Raw genomic sequence first — 16436 nt, forward strand, 5'->3', positions numbered from 1 at the left:
CAGTTTATACAAAGCTTGGCTTCTCTGCGCCGCGCTGGTGTTAGGAGTGCAGGAGGACCAGCTCTGTGCTAGAAGAACGTCCGGGTCAAGCGAGGTGCCCTGCGCGCCTGCTTTTCCCAGCGTTTGCCAAGACAGGAGGACCACGAGTTCAGGAACAACCTCAGCAGCTTAGCGAGGCCCTGGTTCCAAATAAATAAGACAAGGCTGAGGGTGGAGCTCAGAGGTAGAACGCCCTGGGTTTTCATCCCCTTACCCCCCCCCAAAAAAAAAAAAGTGTCGAGAGCTGAGATGGGAGGATCGCGGGTCACAGACAGCCTCAGTGAGGCCCTCTGCAACTCAGGGAGCCCAAATAAAGAATAAAAAATAGGGCTGGAGGTGTAACTCAGAGGTAGAATGCTCCTGGGTTCCATCCCCAGTACCACCAAAAAAAAAAGAAAAAGAAAAGTGTGAGGGTCCCAGCTCGTGTGTGGGCGTCCCCTGACGGCGAGGAGTCGCGCACCCTTACTCCCGCCACACCCTTGCTCCTTGGCTGCCCCGGCAAGTTCCCAGGAACCCCCGGGCGCCCCGTTTCCCTGTGTTCTCCACCTGCTGGGTGCGCGCGCTCACCAGGCACGGTGGCGTGTCAGGCAGCGTTGAGGGGCGGTGCTTGGCCTCCGCACACTGCCCGCGCGTGGGGCCCACTTGGAATCTGGCAGTGGACTCAGAGTGGCGCCAGCCGTTCAGGAGAGGGCCGGCTCAGGGAGAGTAACGCGAGGGGTGCGCTTGGGACCCCGGGCCGGGGGTGGGGGTGCGCCGACTGCGAGTTCCCTGCCCACGGGGCCTGGGGCGGGGTTTGAGGACGCTGGCTCCCTTGAGCCAGGACCATCTCCTCCTCGTCTCCTTGGCACCTGCGCACCTGGACTCTCGGGTCCCGCCCACCGTCATCCTGTTCCAGGGCCCTGGCCCAGCGCTCGCCTCCGATTGCTCTCCGTGCCCTGTTCATTCCCGCCCCACTCCATCTTCGTGAACGATGCCCTGCGCCCTCCCCGGCAGGTCTGGGCTGCCCTTCTCCACTCTGCAGCAGCGGAGCTCGGGCTCTCAGGTCGCCGCCCACTGCCCTGGGCTCCCTCCCTCACGCCCTGAGTGGCCGTTGTGAGCCAGGCGCTGTGCAAAGGCCCTGCGGTGGGAGTGGACAGGAAGGCAGCGGCCAGGCTGGAGCTTGTGGGGTGTGGCCAGGGGCCTGGGGAAGGGTCAGGCCTCTCAGACCACATCTGGCAAGGAGAGGCCCTACAATTCTTAGGCGGCACTGTTTTTTTTTTTTTTTTGTAGTACTGGGAATTGAAGCCAGAGGCATTCTACCTCCAGGCCTTACCCCAGCCTCTTTGTTTGTTTACTTATTTTGCATTCCACCTCTAAGCTACACCCACAGCCCTATGTTTTATTTCTTTTATTTTGAAACAGGGTCTCATTGAGTCGCAAAGGGCTTCACTAAGTAGCAGCTGAGGCTGGCCGTGAAGCTCGATCCTCCTGTCTCAGCCTCCCAAGTGCTGGGATGACAAGCGTGCGCCACCACGCCCGGCTCCTTTTTACTGTTTTTGAAACAGGGTCTCCCCAAGTCGCTGAGGGCCTCACCACGTTGCTGCGGCTGGCCGCGGACCTGTGATCCCGTTTCAGCCTCCCAAGGACTCAGGTGACGGCTCACTGTCACATCCTCTTGCTCCTTGGGCTGGCTCCCGGGGGTCTGCCCCAGGGAGCTGGGGAGGGATTTGAGCCCACAGTGAGGAGGGCAGGGATCCCTGGTGGCCCCAGCCTTGTGGGAGGTGATGGGCTGGGCCGGGAGGCGGCAGAGGCTGGAGCGGCCAGGCCTGCGGGCTGTCCTCAGGCAGGGCCCAGGCTGTGGCGAGGGCAGGGGGCGCTCCAGGCTTGGGGCCAGAAGGGCTGTGGCTGCCCAGGCTTTGCTTCTGGGGAGACACGCTGGAGGGCCAGAGGTCTGGCTCTGGGAGAGTTCTGGGATGGAGATGCGAGTGGGGATCTGCCTCCCCACTCCTGTTCACCTGGGAGCGCTGCCTCGCCGCCCTCGGCTCGCCGGGGCCGCCCTCGTGGGGTCTGGGCACAGTCTGTGCTGGAGATCGTTGTGTCACTGAAGCTGCCTAGCCCAGAGGAGGCTGCTTGGGCCGAGGTGAAGGGATTTGTCCAGCTTCACAGAAACAGCATCCGGCCTGGACTGGAGCCTGGTCGTGGAGCCCACCCCTTCCCTGGCCAGGGAGCTCCGGGCCTGGGAGAAGTTCCCCAGGAGGGCAGTGGAGGAATCCTTCCTTTGAGTCAGGGGGAGGTCTGGGGAAAAGGACTGCCCGCAGACGGGATGCCCTCGTCCTGCCCCCAGCCTGGCCTCAGGCGAGGGCCGCGCAGGCATCCCAGCACCCTGCTGCCTGGTGCCCTGGGGTCTTGGTGGGAGATGAACTGCCTGCATTCTCTTCTTAAAAAGGAGGTGGGGAAGCCGGCATGGTGGGCACACCTGTGACCCCAGTATGTGGGAGACAGGAAGGACTAAGGTTTGAGATTAGCCTCAGTGACTTAGCAAGACCTATTTATTTATTTATTTATTTATTGTGATACTAGGGATGGAACCCAGGGGCATTCTGCCTCCGAGCTATACCCTCAGCCCTGTTTTTAATTCTTTATTTTGAAACAGGGTCTCGCTGAGTTGTGGAGGGCTTTATTAAGTAGCGGAGGCTGGCTCTGAACCTGCAATCCTCCAGTCTCAGCCTCCCAAGTTATACATACATACATGCGCCACTACGCCTGGCTCTCAAGTCCTTTTTTGGGAAGGGAGGCTGGGGATGGAGCCCAGGCCTTGCACGCCTAGACAGTCTCTGCCCCTGAGCCGCACCCCCCAGCCTCCGCCCCGCGTCTTCTGGGGATGGCAGGGCAGCCCCTCCTGCGTGGTGCCCCGTGGCACTCTGGCTGGTCCCTCCAGGGGAACCCCTTCAGGCCTCGAGCCCTGAGCCAGGCCGCCCCGTGCACCACCGCGATGCCTGGAGAGTGAGCGCTTCGTGCGTGTGCCCCGCATGTGTGGGCTTCCACACCACACGCGTGCCGCAGGGTGAGAGTCAGCAGAGGAACAGAGATGGAGAGCCCGCAGCCGCGCCCCGCGGTGCTACGCCAAAGGGACGCGCTCTCGGCCTCTGCACACGTGTGGGTGTGCGGGAGGAGGCCCGGGCCTGAGGGCCAGGCCTGCAGGAGCAGCAGCGGGAGGGCGGCCTGGCCAGCGCTCCCCTCTGAACCCGGGCTGGCGGCCGGGGACCCAGGGCTCCAGGCTGGGGAGCGTGGAGCTCCGCCGTGCGCGCCACAGGAGAGGGTGCTCGGTGAAGAGGCGGCTGAGAAAGGCGGGCCCCGCGGGCTGTGTCGAAGCGGGAGAGCGTCCAGGGCACGCGTGAGCAGCGTGCGCCCTTCGAGTGGCGGTCCCATTGGCACGTACGCCCAGGCCTCGGTGTGCACGCCCATTCCTGCCACAGGGCTCGGGTCTTCCTGCCAGTTCGAATGTGTGATGTTGGATGGCGGAGCCGCCATCTGCCCAGAGCCAGGAGGCTCAGAGGCCGCCTTTCCCGGCCTCGCTTCCCTCGTGGGACTCCACCCCAGCCTTGCTCGGTGGCCTGCCGCGCCAGCCCCCACTGCGCGCACGCGTGGGTGAGTGTGTGGTTCTGCTTGGTGCTCACGAGGTTGAGAGTCTCACTACTCGTCGAAGCTGCCCTCCAACCTGTGCCCTTTCTCTCTCAGCCTCCCCCGTACCAGGATTGCCGGCGTGCGTCACCGCGCCTGGCTCGTTTATATTCTAAGTACATCTTACCATAGCCAAAGGTGGTTCTGCACAATCTTTTTAGCGTACCTGTGTTTCTCACCACCGCCTGTCACGAGGCCAGGTGTGAAGCCTTCCATTTGTGGCATCCTTGTAGCACCCAAAAGGCCTCAGATTTTGGAGTATTTTGAATTTCAAAATTGTAGAACAGGGAGCCGGGCGTGGTGGCGCACGCCTGTAATCCCAGTACTCGGGAGGCTGAGACAGGAGGATCCAGGTTCGCAGACAGCCTCGGTTACTACTTAATGAGGCCTTTTGCCACTCTGTGAGACCATGTTTCAAAATAAAGAATAAAAATTAGGGCTGGGGATGGGGCTCATAGGTAGAATGCCTCTGGGTTCCATCCCCAGCCCACCAAAAAAAAAAAAAAAAATTGTGGCTTAGGGACACTCTAACCTGTATTACTCATTGAAAGTGCTAGGGCGTCTAACAGGGTTTATGGCCCACTGCAGGAAGAGAGTTTTGTTGAGATTCTACTGCTGGGAAACCGAGGCGTCCACACTGCGGGGCTCTGGGGCCGGCGCCCATGTTCCCACCCTGGCTTCTGCAGGGAAGCGGGGCCTGCAGGCGAGGCAGCGGGGCCTCCTCCCTGCCCTGGTCCCCGGCACCCGAGGCCCGTGCGCGCCTCAGCCTCTGTTCCTTCCCAGGGGGCCCTGGGGGTGGGCCGTGAGGGGGGCCTGGCCTTTCCCGTGCAGCAGGCCGGCGCGCCGTGGGGTGAGGGCCCGCGTGCAGCCTGGGAGAGCAGCGCGCGCTTCTTCTTTATTCAGCCCGAGGGTGGGCTCTGAATCGCGTGGACAGACAGGATTTCTCCTACTCCCCGCCACCATCCGCGCCCGCCCCAGCCCGCGCTGGCCCAGCACGGCCCTTGACGCTCTGCCTGCTGCTGCCCGGCTTTGGGCTTCTCTGCCTGTGGAGCGCGTCCCCGGGCAGCGCTGAGGGGGTCCCGTCACTAGTTTTTGTGTTCCCCAAAAGCCGAAGCCGAGTTCAGTTGAAGTGTCTCCCTTGTCCTGAGTGAGTGTGGGGTGCCGCCTGCTCAGAGGTGGCCGGCCTCGAGCCACGCACCCAGGTGGGCGCGCCCTTGGAGGACGCCGGCCACAGAGCTGCTGCTGCGTGCTCACCCTCCCATCGGCCCCCGGGACACCAGGGCTCGCCCCAGGACGCTGGAGCCAGGGGAAAGGGGGGCCCAGAGACCCCAGCCGGTGGAGGACGTCCAGGAGGCAGCCAGGGAGATGCGCGTGGCACGCGGCATTGAGCTGACGGCCAGGGATGAGGACACGGGGCAGTGAGCGTGGCTTGCGAGGCGGGCAGCTGAGGTGCCGCACCCGAGGCCAGCGCCTGTCCCTGGGACCGTAGGGATGCCCGTGTGAGCAGGGACATGCAGCAAGGCCTCGTTCTGCCCCGGCTGCCTGGGACCGCCGTCCCTCGAAACCTGCAGAGGAGACCCCCTCCTTCCTTGCCCCCGTGGCCAGGGCGTCCGACCCCAAGCTTCCCTTTGTCATGCCGAGCCTCCACTCCTTCGTGCCTGCCTCTCTCTCTCCTCCTGAAAGGACACAGCGTCCAGGACACAGGGCTCTCCCCGCTTAGGACAGACTCATTTTGTTTATGTGCTTATGGATACTGGGATTAGACCCGGGCCGTCTCCCTCTGAGCTCTTCTCCCAGCTCTTTTCAATTAATTATTATTATTATTATTATTATTATTATTTTTTGGTGCTGAGGATTGAACCCAGGGCCATTCTACCTCCAGGCTATTACCCCTGCCCTGTTTTTTATTCTTTATTGTGAAACAGGGTCTCATTAAGCTGCAGAGGGCCTCACTAAGTAGCTGAGGCTGGCCATGAACCATGATCCTCCAGTCTCAGCCTCCCGAATGCTGGGATGACAAGCGTGCGCCACCACGCCTGGTTCCCCACTTTGGTTTATGTGGAAACAGGGTCTCACTAAGTTGCTGAGCACTCGGCTAAGTCACCGAGGCCGGCCTTGAACCTGCTTCAGCCTCCCGAGTCCTGGGATGCCAGGCCGGCGGCACCTCGCCTGGTGCAGAGCCCGCCGTCTGGCTGAGGAGCCGAGGCACAGAGGGCCTAACCTCCCAGGCCACGGTCACGCGTTCCCAAGTGGCTGAGTCCAGGCCCCCGGCCCTGCCGTGCTCGGCGCGCTCGGTGCTCGCCCCGGGTCTGGCCCGGGCAGGCAGCGCGGGCACAGGGGCAGGGAGTGAGCGCAGCCCCTTCCCGGCGAGTGGGGCCAGGAGAGGAAGCGCCACGTGCACACAAGGCTGTGCGGGTGGAGTCGCAGGGAGACAGGAGCACACGACCCGACCCTCCCCAGAAACTTGGGCTGCATCTGTTCCTGGAGGGTCCACGACCATCGCCACGCCGGCACGCCGGTCCTCCACGTGGCAGGAGGGGCGCGGCCGTCCTCTGGTCCCCCATTATAAAGCCGCGCCCGCCTGCGGCTGGGCAGCGGTCTGGCTCAGGCGTGGCTCTGCTTCCCATGCCGCTCATGTTGTGCCTCCGCCTTTTCCCAGAAGAGTTATATTCCTTTTCTTTTTCAAGGTTACCATGAAGCCAGGCACGGTGGTGCACACCTGTAATCCCAGTGCTTGGGAGGCTGAGACAGGAGGAGCCCAGGTTTGAGGCCGGCCTTGGCAACTTTAGCGAGAACCTGTTTCAAGACATAAAAAGGGTTGGGGGTAGCTCGGAGCTAGAACGTCCCTGGGTCCAATCCCTAGCACCGCAGACAGGAGACGAGGGGTCAGCTTGCTTCCTCCAACTCTACCTCGCTCACCTGACCACCCTCTGCCCTTTCCGTTGGGTCTCCTGTGTTGAGAGGCCTCCCCTGGGCCCGGGCTGCTGGGAGTGAGTGTCCTTGGCGGCTGAGGTGGACAAGGAGATGTCCCTACGTCAGTGGAAGCGCTGGCCGGCACTTGCACCGTGAGGAAGGGCTCTGTCCACTGCAGACTGGACACTCGGCCGGGAGCTGTTCCCGGGCTCCCGGGGGAAGAGGAGCGTGGGGCCGGCCAGCCGGAGCCAGGCCTGTGGACAGAGCTCCCGTCCTGGGGGCGGACGGTGGTGCCCTGGACAAACCCTGTCGGACTCCGCAGGAGTGGAGAAGCCCCGCACGGCCGGACATTGGGCCCCACGGGCCTGGTGTCTTTACCCGGCATGCCTGTGCACCCGCCTTCACCAGCCCCATTGGGGACACGCGGAGTCCAGGCCCTGCCCTGCCCCTGCCCCGGGGCCCCACAGCCCTGAACCCAGGCGGTATCTGTTCCCTTCAGTCAGCACCATGCGGCTGGCAGATGCTGCTTTAGTACTTTCTAGGAAAGTCGAGAAATGTCACTGGTAAGAAGTGATTTCCTGTTTTTTTTTCTCTTTTTTGCTAATTTCCTTTTTTGGTACTGGGAATTGAACCCAGAGGCCTTCTACCTCCAAACTGTACCCCCAGCTCTTATTTTTATTATTATTTTAAAAATTTGAAACAGGGTCTCACTGAGTGGCTGAGGCTGGCCTCGAACCTGCAATCCTCTATCTCAGCCTCCCAGGTCCTGGGATTGCAGGCCTGCCCCCACTGCTCTGCTTTCTTCTTCTTTTATTTTTTGTGGTACTGGGGATGGAACTCAGGGGCGTTTGACCTCCGAGCCACACCCCCGCCCTATTTTTATTCTTTATTTTGAAACAGGGTCTCACTAAGTTGTGGAGGGCCTCACTAAGTAGCTGAGGCTGTCGGCGAACCGCGATCCTCCTGTCTCAGCCTCCCAAATGCTGGGATTACAGGCATGCACCACCACGCCCGGCTGTTTTCTTCTTTTGAAGTGACCTGAGAAGCCGGGTGTGGTGGCGCATGCCTGTAATCCCAATACTTGGGAGGCTGAGAGAGGGGAATCGCGGTTCGAGGACAGCCTCACCTACTTAGTGAGGCCCTTTGCAACTCAGTGAGACCCTGTTTCAAAATAAAGACTAAAAAATAGGGCTGGGAGTGTAGCTCAGAAGCAGCATGTCCCAGGGTTCCATCCTCAGTGCCATAAATAAATAAATAAATAATCGATCGATCAATCAATCACTTGATCTGAGATTGGCCAGCTGAAGCATCTTCATTAGGAAGGCCCGTGGCCTCAGTTTTGGGAGTATGTTTGGGGGAGGGGTCCCTCCCACTGCACGCAGTGCCGGCGCCGGCCGGGACTGTGCCGAGTGCTCCCTGGAGTGGGCCGGTGGACGTGGATTGGGGAGCCCTGGCCCGCCGAGCTGGGAGGAGACGCTCAGTGTGTCTGTGAGACTGAACTCAGGGCGCTGTCGGTGCCGTCTGGACAGGCTGGAGGGTCCTACCTGGTGACGGTGCGGGCCCACGGCAGGCCAAGGCTTCCTCCGTGGGCCGGGTGCCGCGTGCGGAGCCGTCTCGGATGGAAGCCCCAGGTGCATCTGGCACCGCTTTAGCAGTGAAGCTGCCAGCAGGCTGTCCCCCCAGACACCTGCCCTAGCCGTGAGCCTTCCGACGCTCAGCAGGAAGGGCCAGCCCGGGTGCTCAGGGAGGCCCGTCCAGGCCCGCCTCACAGCGGCACGTGTCCGCCTCTGTGGGCTGGACTCCCCCCTTCCAGCCCAGGCCTCTGTGTGTGGCTCTGCTGGTCTCCAGGGGCCGTGGCCGTGAATTCTGCCACCCGTGGACTCGAACAGCACATCTTGTAAAAACCACAGCGTGCAAGGCAGTGCCGGGGTCTCCTCCGGCCACGCCGATGAGCTGAGCTCTCCTGTGTGCGCCAGGCTCCGTTCTCCGCCTTCTCCTCCCTCCAGCGCACACCTTTGCATCTGAAGCGCCTCTGCCTGGCAGGTGTGCTTTGCAGGTGTCCAGAGGACCAGGGAGGCCTGAGAGCCGGGAGCCCTGTGTCCCCGTGGCCGAATCAGCCCTGGGACCTCGCAGACAGGCCAGCTTTCCCTGCCAGGCGGGGCTCATTTTCCAGAGCACTTTTCTCAGGTTGGGCCAGGGCTTGGGGCCTTCTCCTTTATTCATGGTCCCTGGAAGGTTTTCTGTACCAAACCTCAGGTTCCATATCAGTGGGGCTAGGAGGGGGCGGCCGAATGACGCTGGCGGAGCCGCATTCAGTGTTGAGAAGCCCTCGGGATGCCGGCCGCCTCCTCTCTCCCAGCCTGTGCTGGCATCCTGGCCCCTGGCACAAGCAGGCGGAGGCCTGAGCATTGCGCCTGGGTCGGCGAGTTTGGGAACCAAGCGGTCACCAAATACACTTTTTGTTTCGGCGTGTTCTTACGAAGGCTAATGAAGAAGGACTTGCTGGCGCACTCTGCTTTGCTTTCTTACCTGCTATTGGGGATCACACTCGGGCATTCTATCTGTGAGCGACACCCCGAACCTTTTTAGTTCTTATTTCAAAACAGGGTCCCACCAAGCTGTAGGGCTGGCCTCAAACTTATAAACTTATGGTTCTCCTCTTGCAGCCTTCCAAGGACTAAGATTCCAGGCATGCTCCACCACGCCTGGTCTCGAAGACCTTTCATTAACATCGAATTTTTATCTAAAATAAAAAGAACGCATGCGCGCACACATACACACACGCACAAAGGAACGCTGTAAAAATATAATTGGAACTATGCGCTAGAATGGGGTTTGTCTTGATTTTATTTAGAGAAGCACCTTTTTGCTTTTAAAACTGCAGCTTGTTTGGTTTGGGTTTTTTGGACTGGTCTGCACTGATCAGAGGAGACACGAGGTGCTTGCTTACCGGCCTTTTGGAGGGCTGTGAGAGTAAATCCCAGCACGTAACTGCTTCATGGCTAGAATGTTCCCAGTTAAATCTGAAAAAGCCAGGACAGAGCCGGCGTGATGGCGCACGCTCGCCATCCCAGCATTCGGGAGGCTGAGACAGGAGGATCGCGGTTCACGGCCAGCCTCAGCTACTTAGTGAGGCCCTGTGCAACTCAGAGAGACCCTGTTTCAAAGTAAAGAAGAAAAATAGGGCTGGAGGTGTAGCTCGGAGGTAGAATGCCCCTGGGTTCAATCCCTAGTACCACTAATAATAATAGTAATAATAACAATAATAATAATAATAAATAATAAATAGGGTGGGGATGTAGCTCAGAGGTAGAATGTCCCTGGGTTCCATCCCCAGTACCACTAATAATAATAATAATAATATAATAATAATAATAATAATAATGATGATGGGCGGGGGTGTAGCTCAGAGGTAGAATGCCCCTGGGTTCCATCCCCAGTACCACAAATAATAATAATAATAATAATAATAATAATAATAATAATAATGGGCGGGGGTGTAGCTCAGAGGTAGAATGCCCCTGGGTTCCATGCCCTACTGCAAAAAATAGCCACTGCGAGTATTGGCTCTGCCTGCCGCCGCACGGTGGAGGGACCCGGCCCTCCGCGGCCCGCCCTTCAGGGGCCCAGCTCTGTGGTCAGGATGGCGCCCGGGCCTCCGCCCTGCCCCATCGCCAGGACCTGAGCGCCTAGCAGCTGCCTTTGCCATGAGTTGTCCCGGTCTTTTACTTCCTGCCAAAGAGGCAGACCGGGAAACGAGTCCAGAGGTGCGGCAGGGGGCGGGCGGCCGCTGGGTTTACTGCACGCGGGTAAGGAACAGAGGAGGTACCTAGCACGCGGCTAGAGCACTTTAGGACAGATACCCTTAGCCAGACGCCGCGGCGCGTGCCTGGGACCCCAGAACTTGTAGGCCGGGACTGGAGGATCACAGGTTTGAGGCCAGAGAGCGGTAACTTAGTAAGACTCTGTTTCAGAATAAAATTAAAATAGGGCTGGGGATGTAGCTCAGAGGTAGAGCGCCTCTGAGTTCAGTCTCCAGTTCTACAAAAACAAATATCCCCGAGCCATGAAATTGAGTCCTCTGTCGGGACGTCCATCCACCGTCCACTGCGTGTGTGGCCGTTCACCCGGTAGGTGTTTGCCAGTTGTGGGAGGAAGGAGTGTGAGCCCTGCAGTTCAGGAGCAGGTGGAGGCCGGAGCCAGGAGCCATCCAGGGCGGGTGCACTTAGACCCATGGGCCCCAGGCCTCACGTCAAGTTCTGGAGGCGCCAGACTCCTGCTCCACAAGCCACCTTGATTTGGGGGTTCATTCCATCAGCTAGAAATTCCCATCTCATCCCTTCAGTAGAAACTGCCCCTTCAGGAGCTGATCACAAGTGCCCGGACTCTCACGTCCAGCGGAAGCACCTGCGCCCGTGTCCGTCTCTGGCCTGTGAACGGCGCTGGGCTCCAGGCGCGTCCAGGGCCGCTGCAGAAGGGACGGGTTTCCTTTTCCTCCGGTCCTTCACTCTTTGGGATGCCGGTGCACCTTGAACCTTAGCGCAGGCCCAGGGGAGCCCCGTCCCGGCCGACTGCACGGGGCAGCTGGGTCCGGCCCCTCTAGAACCGTCCCGGGCCTGAGTCAGGGCCTCACAGACCTGCCCAAGGCCTGACCGCAGGCAGGCCCGCCACCGCAGGCAGCTTCTCTCCCGTGGAGTAGGGATTTGTGAAGCCACAAAGCATCTGGGGCTGGGGTGCGGGCACGGGAGGGCGACCTGGCCTCGCGCGCGGTGACCCTGCCTTCTCCCCACAGCCACCTCCCCACGGGTGTCCTCGGAGCTGGAGCAGGCGCGGCCGCAGACGAGCGGAGAGGAGGAGCTGCAGCTGCAGCTGGCGCTGGCCATGAGCAGGGAGGTGGCTGAGCAGGTGAGGGGCCGCAGGCCGCGGTGAGGGCCGGCAGGACGGGCAGGGTGTCTCGGGCCGGCAGGTGCGCGCCCACTTGCTGTGGCCACGGTGGGTTCCTGTCACGCGCTGCCCCTGGTCCAGGAGGGACCTGCGCCGTTAGCCTCAGGAACGGTTTTCAGGGAAGTCATTGTCAAGGGAGGAAGCTGAGGAAAGGCCCAGCCGCTGCCCCCAGCGAGCTGCGCGTGCGTCCCCCAGGGCCAGGTGGGGGTGGGCGCCGCCCCGCGAAGGCAGCACCTGGCGGATGCTCACGGGAAGACAGGGCGAGAAGGAAGTGCTCCAGGAGACAGGGTGACCGTGATTCCGTGACAAGTGTGTGCCTTTTAAGTTTTTATTTTTGGGGAATACTGCGGAGAGAGCCCAGGTCCTCAGTGTATGTAGGCTTAATTTTTTCCAGTCTCCATTTTTCTTTAGTAAGCATATGCACACATTATCTTAAAATGGGGGAGTCAGGGAAGGGAACCATGAAAGTACCTTAGAAGGCCGGGCATGGGGTGCACGCTTGTTATCCCAGCAATGGGGAGGCTGAGACAGGAGGATCGCAGTTCGCGGGCAGCCTCAGCTACTTAGTGAGGCCCTCTGCAACTCAGTGAGACCCGTTTTCAAAATAAAGAATATAAAATAGGCCTGGGGCGTTGCTTTGAGGTAGAATGCCCCTGGGTTCCATTCCCAGTACCAAAAAAAAAAAAAAAAAAGACCTTAGAAGCCAGCCATGGTGGCACACGTCTGTAATCCTAGTACTTGGGAGGCTAAGATAGGAGGATCACAAGTGTGAGGCTAGCCTCAGCTATTTCATGAGACACTCAGCAGCCTAGTGAGACCTTACATCAAGATGAAACTTAAAAAGGGCTGGCTGTATAGCTTAGAGGTAGAATGCCTCTGGGTTCAATCCCCAGTATCAACACACACACACACACACACACACACACACACACACACACCCCTGCTGCTTCTATAAGTAGAAAGAATTACAAAGCCATTTTCATTTTGAGATAGAATGCCGCAGATTTAGCAGTCCCTTTCCCCAATTTCGTGGTGCCTGCATCCTACTAGGACCGGGGCCCTCTGATGGGGAACTGGGGCTTGAGCTTAGCCCTCCCTGGAGGAGCCTGAGCGCCCTCTGTGGCCGCTGGTTTTGCCGACCATCTCGTCCTCCGCAGGAAGAGCGTCTGAGGCGGGGTGACGACCTCCGACTGCAGATGGCTCTGGAAGAGAGCCGAAGAGACACCGTTAAAGTTCCAAAGAAAGAGGTGAGCGCTGGGCTGTGGTCGACCTTCCCTCGGCCTCCTGGGACCTGGGGCGGCTTCCCAGCCCTAGCAGGCGGCCGGCACCCCAGGGTGTGCGGGAGTCAGAGCACCCGCCTCAGTCCTTCCCTGCCACGAGGCCGCGGGTCTCGCCTGGGGAACCCGCTGACCGGCAGGGCTCTGGACGCCGCCTGCGCCGGCCTCTGCTTCCACAGAGGCCTCCAGGATGAGGCCGTGCCCCGACACGTTGGATCCTTAGCCAATCAGGAGGCCGGAACCCCCAGGGGCCCCGGGGACAGGTGACTGGGATGGGCGGACAGCCCCCCAGGAGGAACGTTGGGTTGGGCCTGGGTGGGGCTGCAGCTGGGGCGAGGCGGGTGAGGGGCCACGGGTCTGGGGGCGGTGGGAGGCCTGGCAAAGCCGGTGCTCTCCTGGGGAGTTTGTGAAGCCCCCAGGACCCTTGGAAAGCCTGTGGTGCCGAGAGGTGTGGGGTCTCGTGTTCAAGGCCCACCTCTGCAACTTAGTGAGACCCTGTTTCAAAATAAAACGGGGCTGGGGTGTACCTCAGAGATAGACCGCTCTTGGGTTCAATCCCCAGTACCCCCAACACACGCACACGAACTTTAAAAAGGGCTGGGGGCATAGGCTAGAGATAGAAAGCCCCTGTGTTAAATCTCCAGTACAAAAAATAAAAAGGGCTGGGGGCCTCGCTTGTAGCTAAAATGCCCCTGGATTTGGTTCCAGCGCCACCGTCCTCCACCATGTACACACACAGGCCAGGGGCGTTTGGAACTGGCAATGGTGCGGTGTGGCCGGGGCCGGAGTCCCTGTGGACCTCCCGGGGCCTGCACTGCCCGGCCCCGGCCATGCCGTGGCCAGCGCACACGAGCTCGCAGGGACTGACGCCGGCCCCTCCTCTGTCTCTCGAAAGCACGGCTCTCACCCATCGCAGACCGCCCTGTTGGACTTGATGGACGCGCTCCCCGGCTCGGGCCCTGCTGCCCAGAAGACCGAGCCCTGGGCTCCCACCGCCTCCGCCAACAGCCAGACCAACCCCTGGGGCGGGCCGGCGGCTCCCGCCAGCGCTTCGGAGCCCTGGCCAGCGTTTGGTAAAGATTGCGTCCATCGTCCGTCCTCGGTGTCCCGGGCTTGCTCCTGTGCTTGCCTGTGGGGTGGCGAGGGGTGGGACGGGCGCCATCGTGGTGGGCCGGGCTGGTCCGGCCCGGGGGTGCTGCTCCCTGGGGACGGGCCCGCGCACGCTCTCTGCTTTGAGTGGTTTTCTGCTCTTAGGTCAGGTGACGGACTCCCTCTTGCCTCCTGGGTACACCAGAAATGACCCGTCCCAGCCCTGGGACACATTTCAGCTTGTAAAATTACACCCAGCTCCAGACACCTCGGTGCACAGTACGCCAAGGTGCTGTAATGAGCTGGGAATTCTGAGCTCAGCACTGCTAATGGAAAGGGGAGGCGTTTGCTGGAGTTCTTATTATTCAAAGCAGCAGTAAGTCAGCCAGGGCAGTGGACGTGCCTTCTAATCGTGGCCCTTAGGAGGCTGAGACAGGATCGCAGGTGCAAGGCCAGCCTCCGCTACGTAGATCTTCCGCAGCTCAGGGAGGCGCTGTTTCAAAATACAAAGTAAAATAGAGCTGGGGGTGTTGCCCGGAGGTAGAATTAGGTTCAACCTCCAGTACCAAAAATGAATGAATGAAGTAGGGCAGCAGTAAGTTGGTTTAATAGGATAATGGACTATTTCTAAGTCCCGCTTAGCGCCCGGCGTAAGCGACTTGGAACGCGGACAGGACGGGTCGTTCTCTCTGGGTGCAGACGGGGCACAGAGCCGCTCGGTTTCTGGGGGCTGGGGCCCGCAGGCATGTGGGGTTCCCTGGCCCGGTGTCCCGGCGCCTCGCGGTGCTGGGCACCCTGCTGGCCGCGCCCGCCTCTGGCCTTCTGTCTGGGAATCGTCGTCGTGTATCTCGCCTGTGTCTCTGGGCGTCCCTGATGCCCCCACTAGAGCCACCTTTAGCGTGGATCTCTGTTCCTCGGGTGTTTGCTAGAGTGTGCCTAGTGCCAGGCTCTGTCCCGCCCTGTGAGACCAGCAGGTAACCCTCCTGCCCCGGCCGCATGGCCAGGCTCCCCGGCCGAGGGCGTCGGAGGCGGCGGGGGAGAGCAGGCGGGAGCGGGCGAGAGGCAGCTGCTTCCGCCGGGATGCCTGGCGAGGCCGGGCTCAGTGCGGGGCGGGCAGAGAGGGGCGTCCGGCTCAGCATGGTCGCAGCTGGCTCAGCGCTTGGGCTCAGTCCAGAAGGCAGTGCCAGTCATGGATCCCCGGGTGCCCTTTGCCTCGGCTCTGGCCTTGGGCACCGCGCAGAGCACGCACCCCCTTGGCGGCGGGAGGCGCCCTCGCGGCCGGCGCCCTGGGAGCCCCCGGGGCCTGTGGTCTTGCTGAGCACAGGCCTGGATGGCCGGAGGCTCCAAGCGGGGGCCCTGGGCACAGCGGCCCCTCCTGGGAGTGGCGCTGCCTTCGCCCTCCAGTCTGAAGGGCGATTCTGCTGTGCAGCTGAGGCTGCTTTAACTCAGGGCGGGATGTTCTCAGCAAACACTGTTCTGTGCAGCCGGCGTGGGGCGCGCTCGTCATCCCAGCGCCCGGGAGGCTGAGACCGAGGATTGCGGTTCGCGGCCAGCCTCAGCTACTTAGGCCCTTTGGGACCCAGTGAGACCCTGTTTCAAAATGAAGATTAAAAAATAGGGCTAGGGGTGTAGTTTGGAGGTAGAATGACCCCCCCAATACTGCAACAAAAAGGACAATTCTGTCCCTGTCCGAGTTGAGTGGCGGGCCGTCCGGGATGGGGTCGCTCCTCAGTGCCCAGCAGAGGGAGGCCGCCAGAGCCCGTGCGCTCTGGAAGGCGTTCAGGGAGGGGAGCCCGTGGGAGGCGTGGCGTTCACACTGCCCTCCACACCAACGACCCAGCTGTCCCCGGGGTGAGTGCTTGGTCGGGGGATGAAATAGCAGTAACTTTAAGTGGTCGGGTGGTCCTAGCCCTCAGCGGGAGAGAACAGCCCGCCACGGCCTGGGGACTGTCCATTCCTCTGGGGTCACCCAGCAAACTAGAGCTGGGCTCCGCGTTCACGGCACCGTATCCGGGCCTCATCACCCCGTCCCGGTTGCCACACAGCCCGTCCTTGGCGCTGCGCGCCCTGGCCGGGTGGCCTGAGACCCCAGCGTCGGTGGACAGCCGCGTGGGGACGTGAGCCTGCTGCCCCTGCTTTCTCCGGCATCCCAGTTTTACTCGGCTGAGAGCACACCGTACACGTAGCTTTTGTACACACACTTTTTTCACTTGTGCTGTGTGTCTGGAGCACAAGTCTCGCAAGTGTCTGTGGGTCTGCGTGTCGTTGGTAGAAGCTCTGGACAGCGCAGCGCTGGGGCCTGGCACGGCCCTGCCGTTCCCTACGTAGTCCAGGGCCGGGCGGAGCTGGTTCTATTGTCTGGTTTCAACAGGAAATGCACCAAAGTCCCGCGATCCTGTGGGACCGCTCAGTGGCCGTGCTGAGCTCCTGCCGCTGGCTCCCCGCTGTGTCCCCAGCTGCCCACCTGGCTCCAGAGCCGGGCAGTGGGGTCCAGTCTTCCTCTAAGCTTCTGAC

General features: G+C 60.9%; 1 protein-coding gene across 4 annotated transcripts in view; it reads left to right on the plus strand.

The window, feature by feature from the left end:
- Window positions 1–16436, plus strand: part of EPN2 (epsin 2) — a gene marked incomplete at both ends in the record, with an annotated part of 30097 nt that overhangs the window by 3528 nt on the left and 10133 nt on the right. For 2 of the 4 annotated variants that reach the window (XM_080713264.1, XM_080713265.1), the window contains 3 exons: window positions 11405–11517; window positions 12714–12803; window positions 13729–13906. In XM_080713264.1, coding sequence (XP_080569390.1) covers window positions 11405–11517; window positions 12714–12803; window positions 13729–13906 — 381 coding nt within the window. Of the gene's footprint in view, window positions 1–11404; window positions 11518–12647; window positions 12804–13728; window positions 13907–16436 lie in introns of all 4 variants that reach the window. The other 2 variants (XM_080713262.1, XM_080713263.1) reach the window with 2 other exon arrangements.

This window comes from Muscardinus avellanarius (assembly GCF_963383645.1).
Source record: "Muscardinus avellanarius genome assembly, chromosome: 16".
Taxonomy (NCBI): domain Eukaryota; kingdom Metazoa; phylum Chordata; class Mammalia; order Rodentia; family Gliridae; genus Muscardinus; species Muscardinus avellanarius.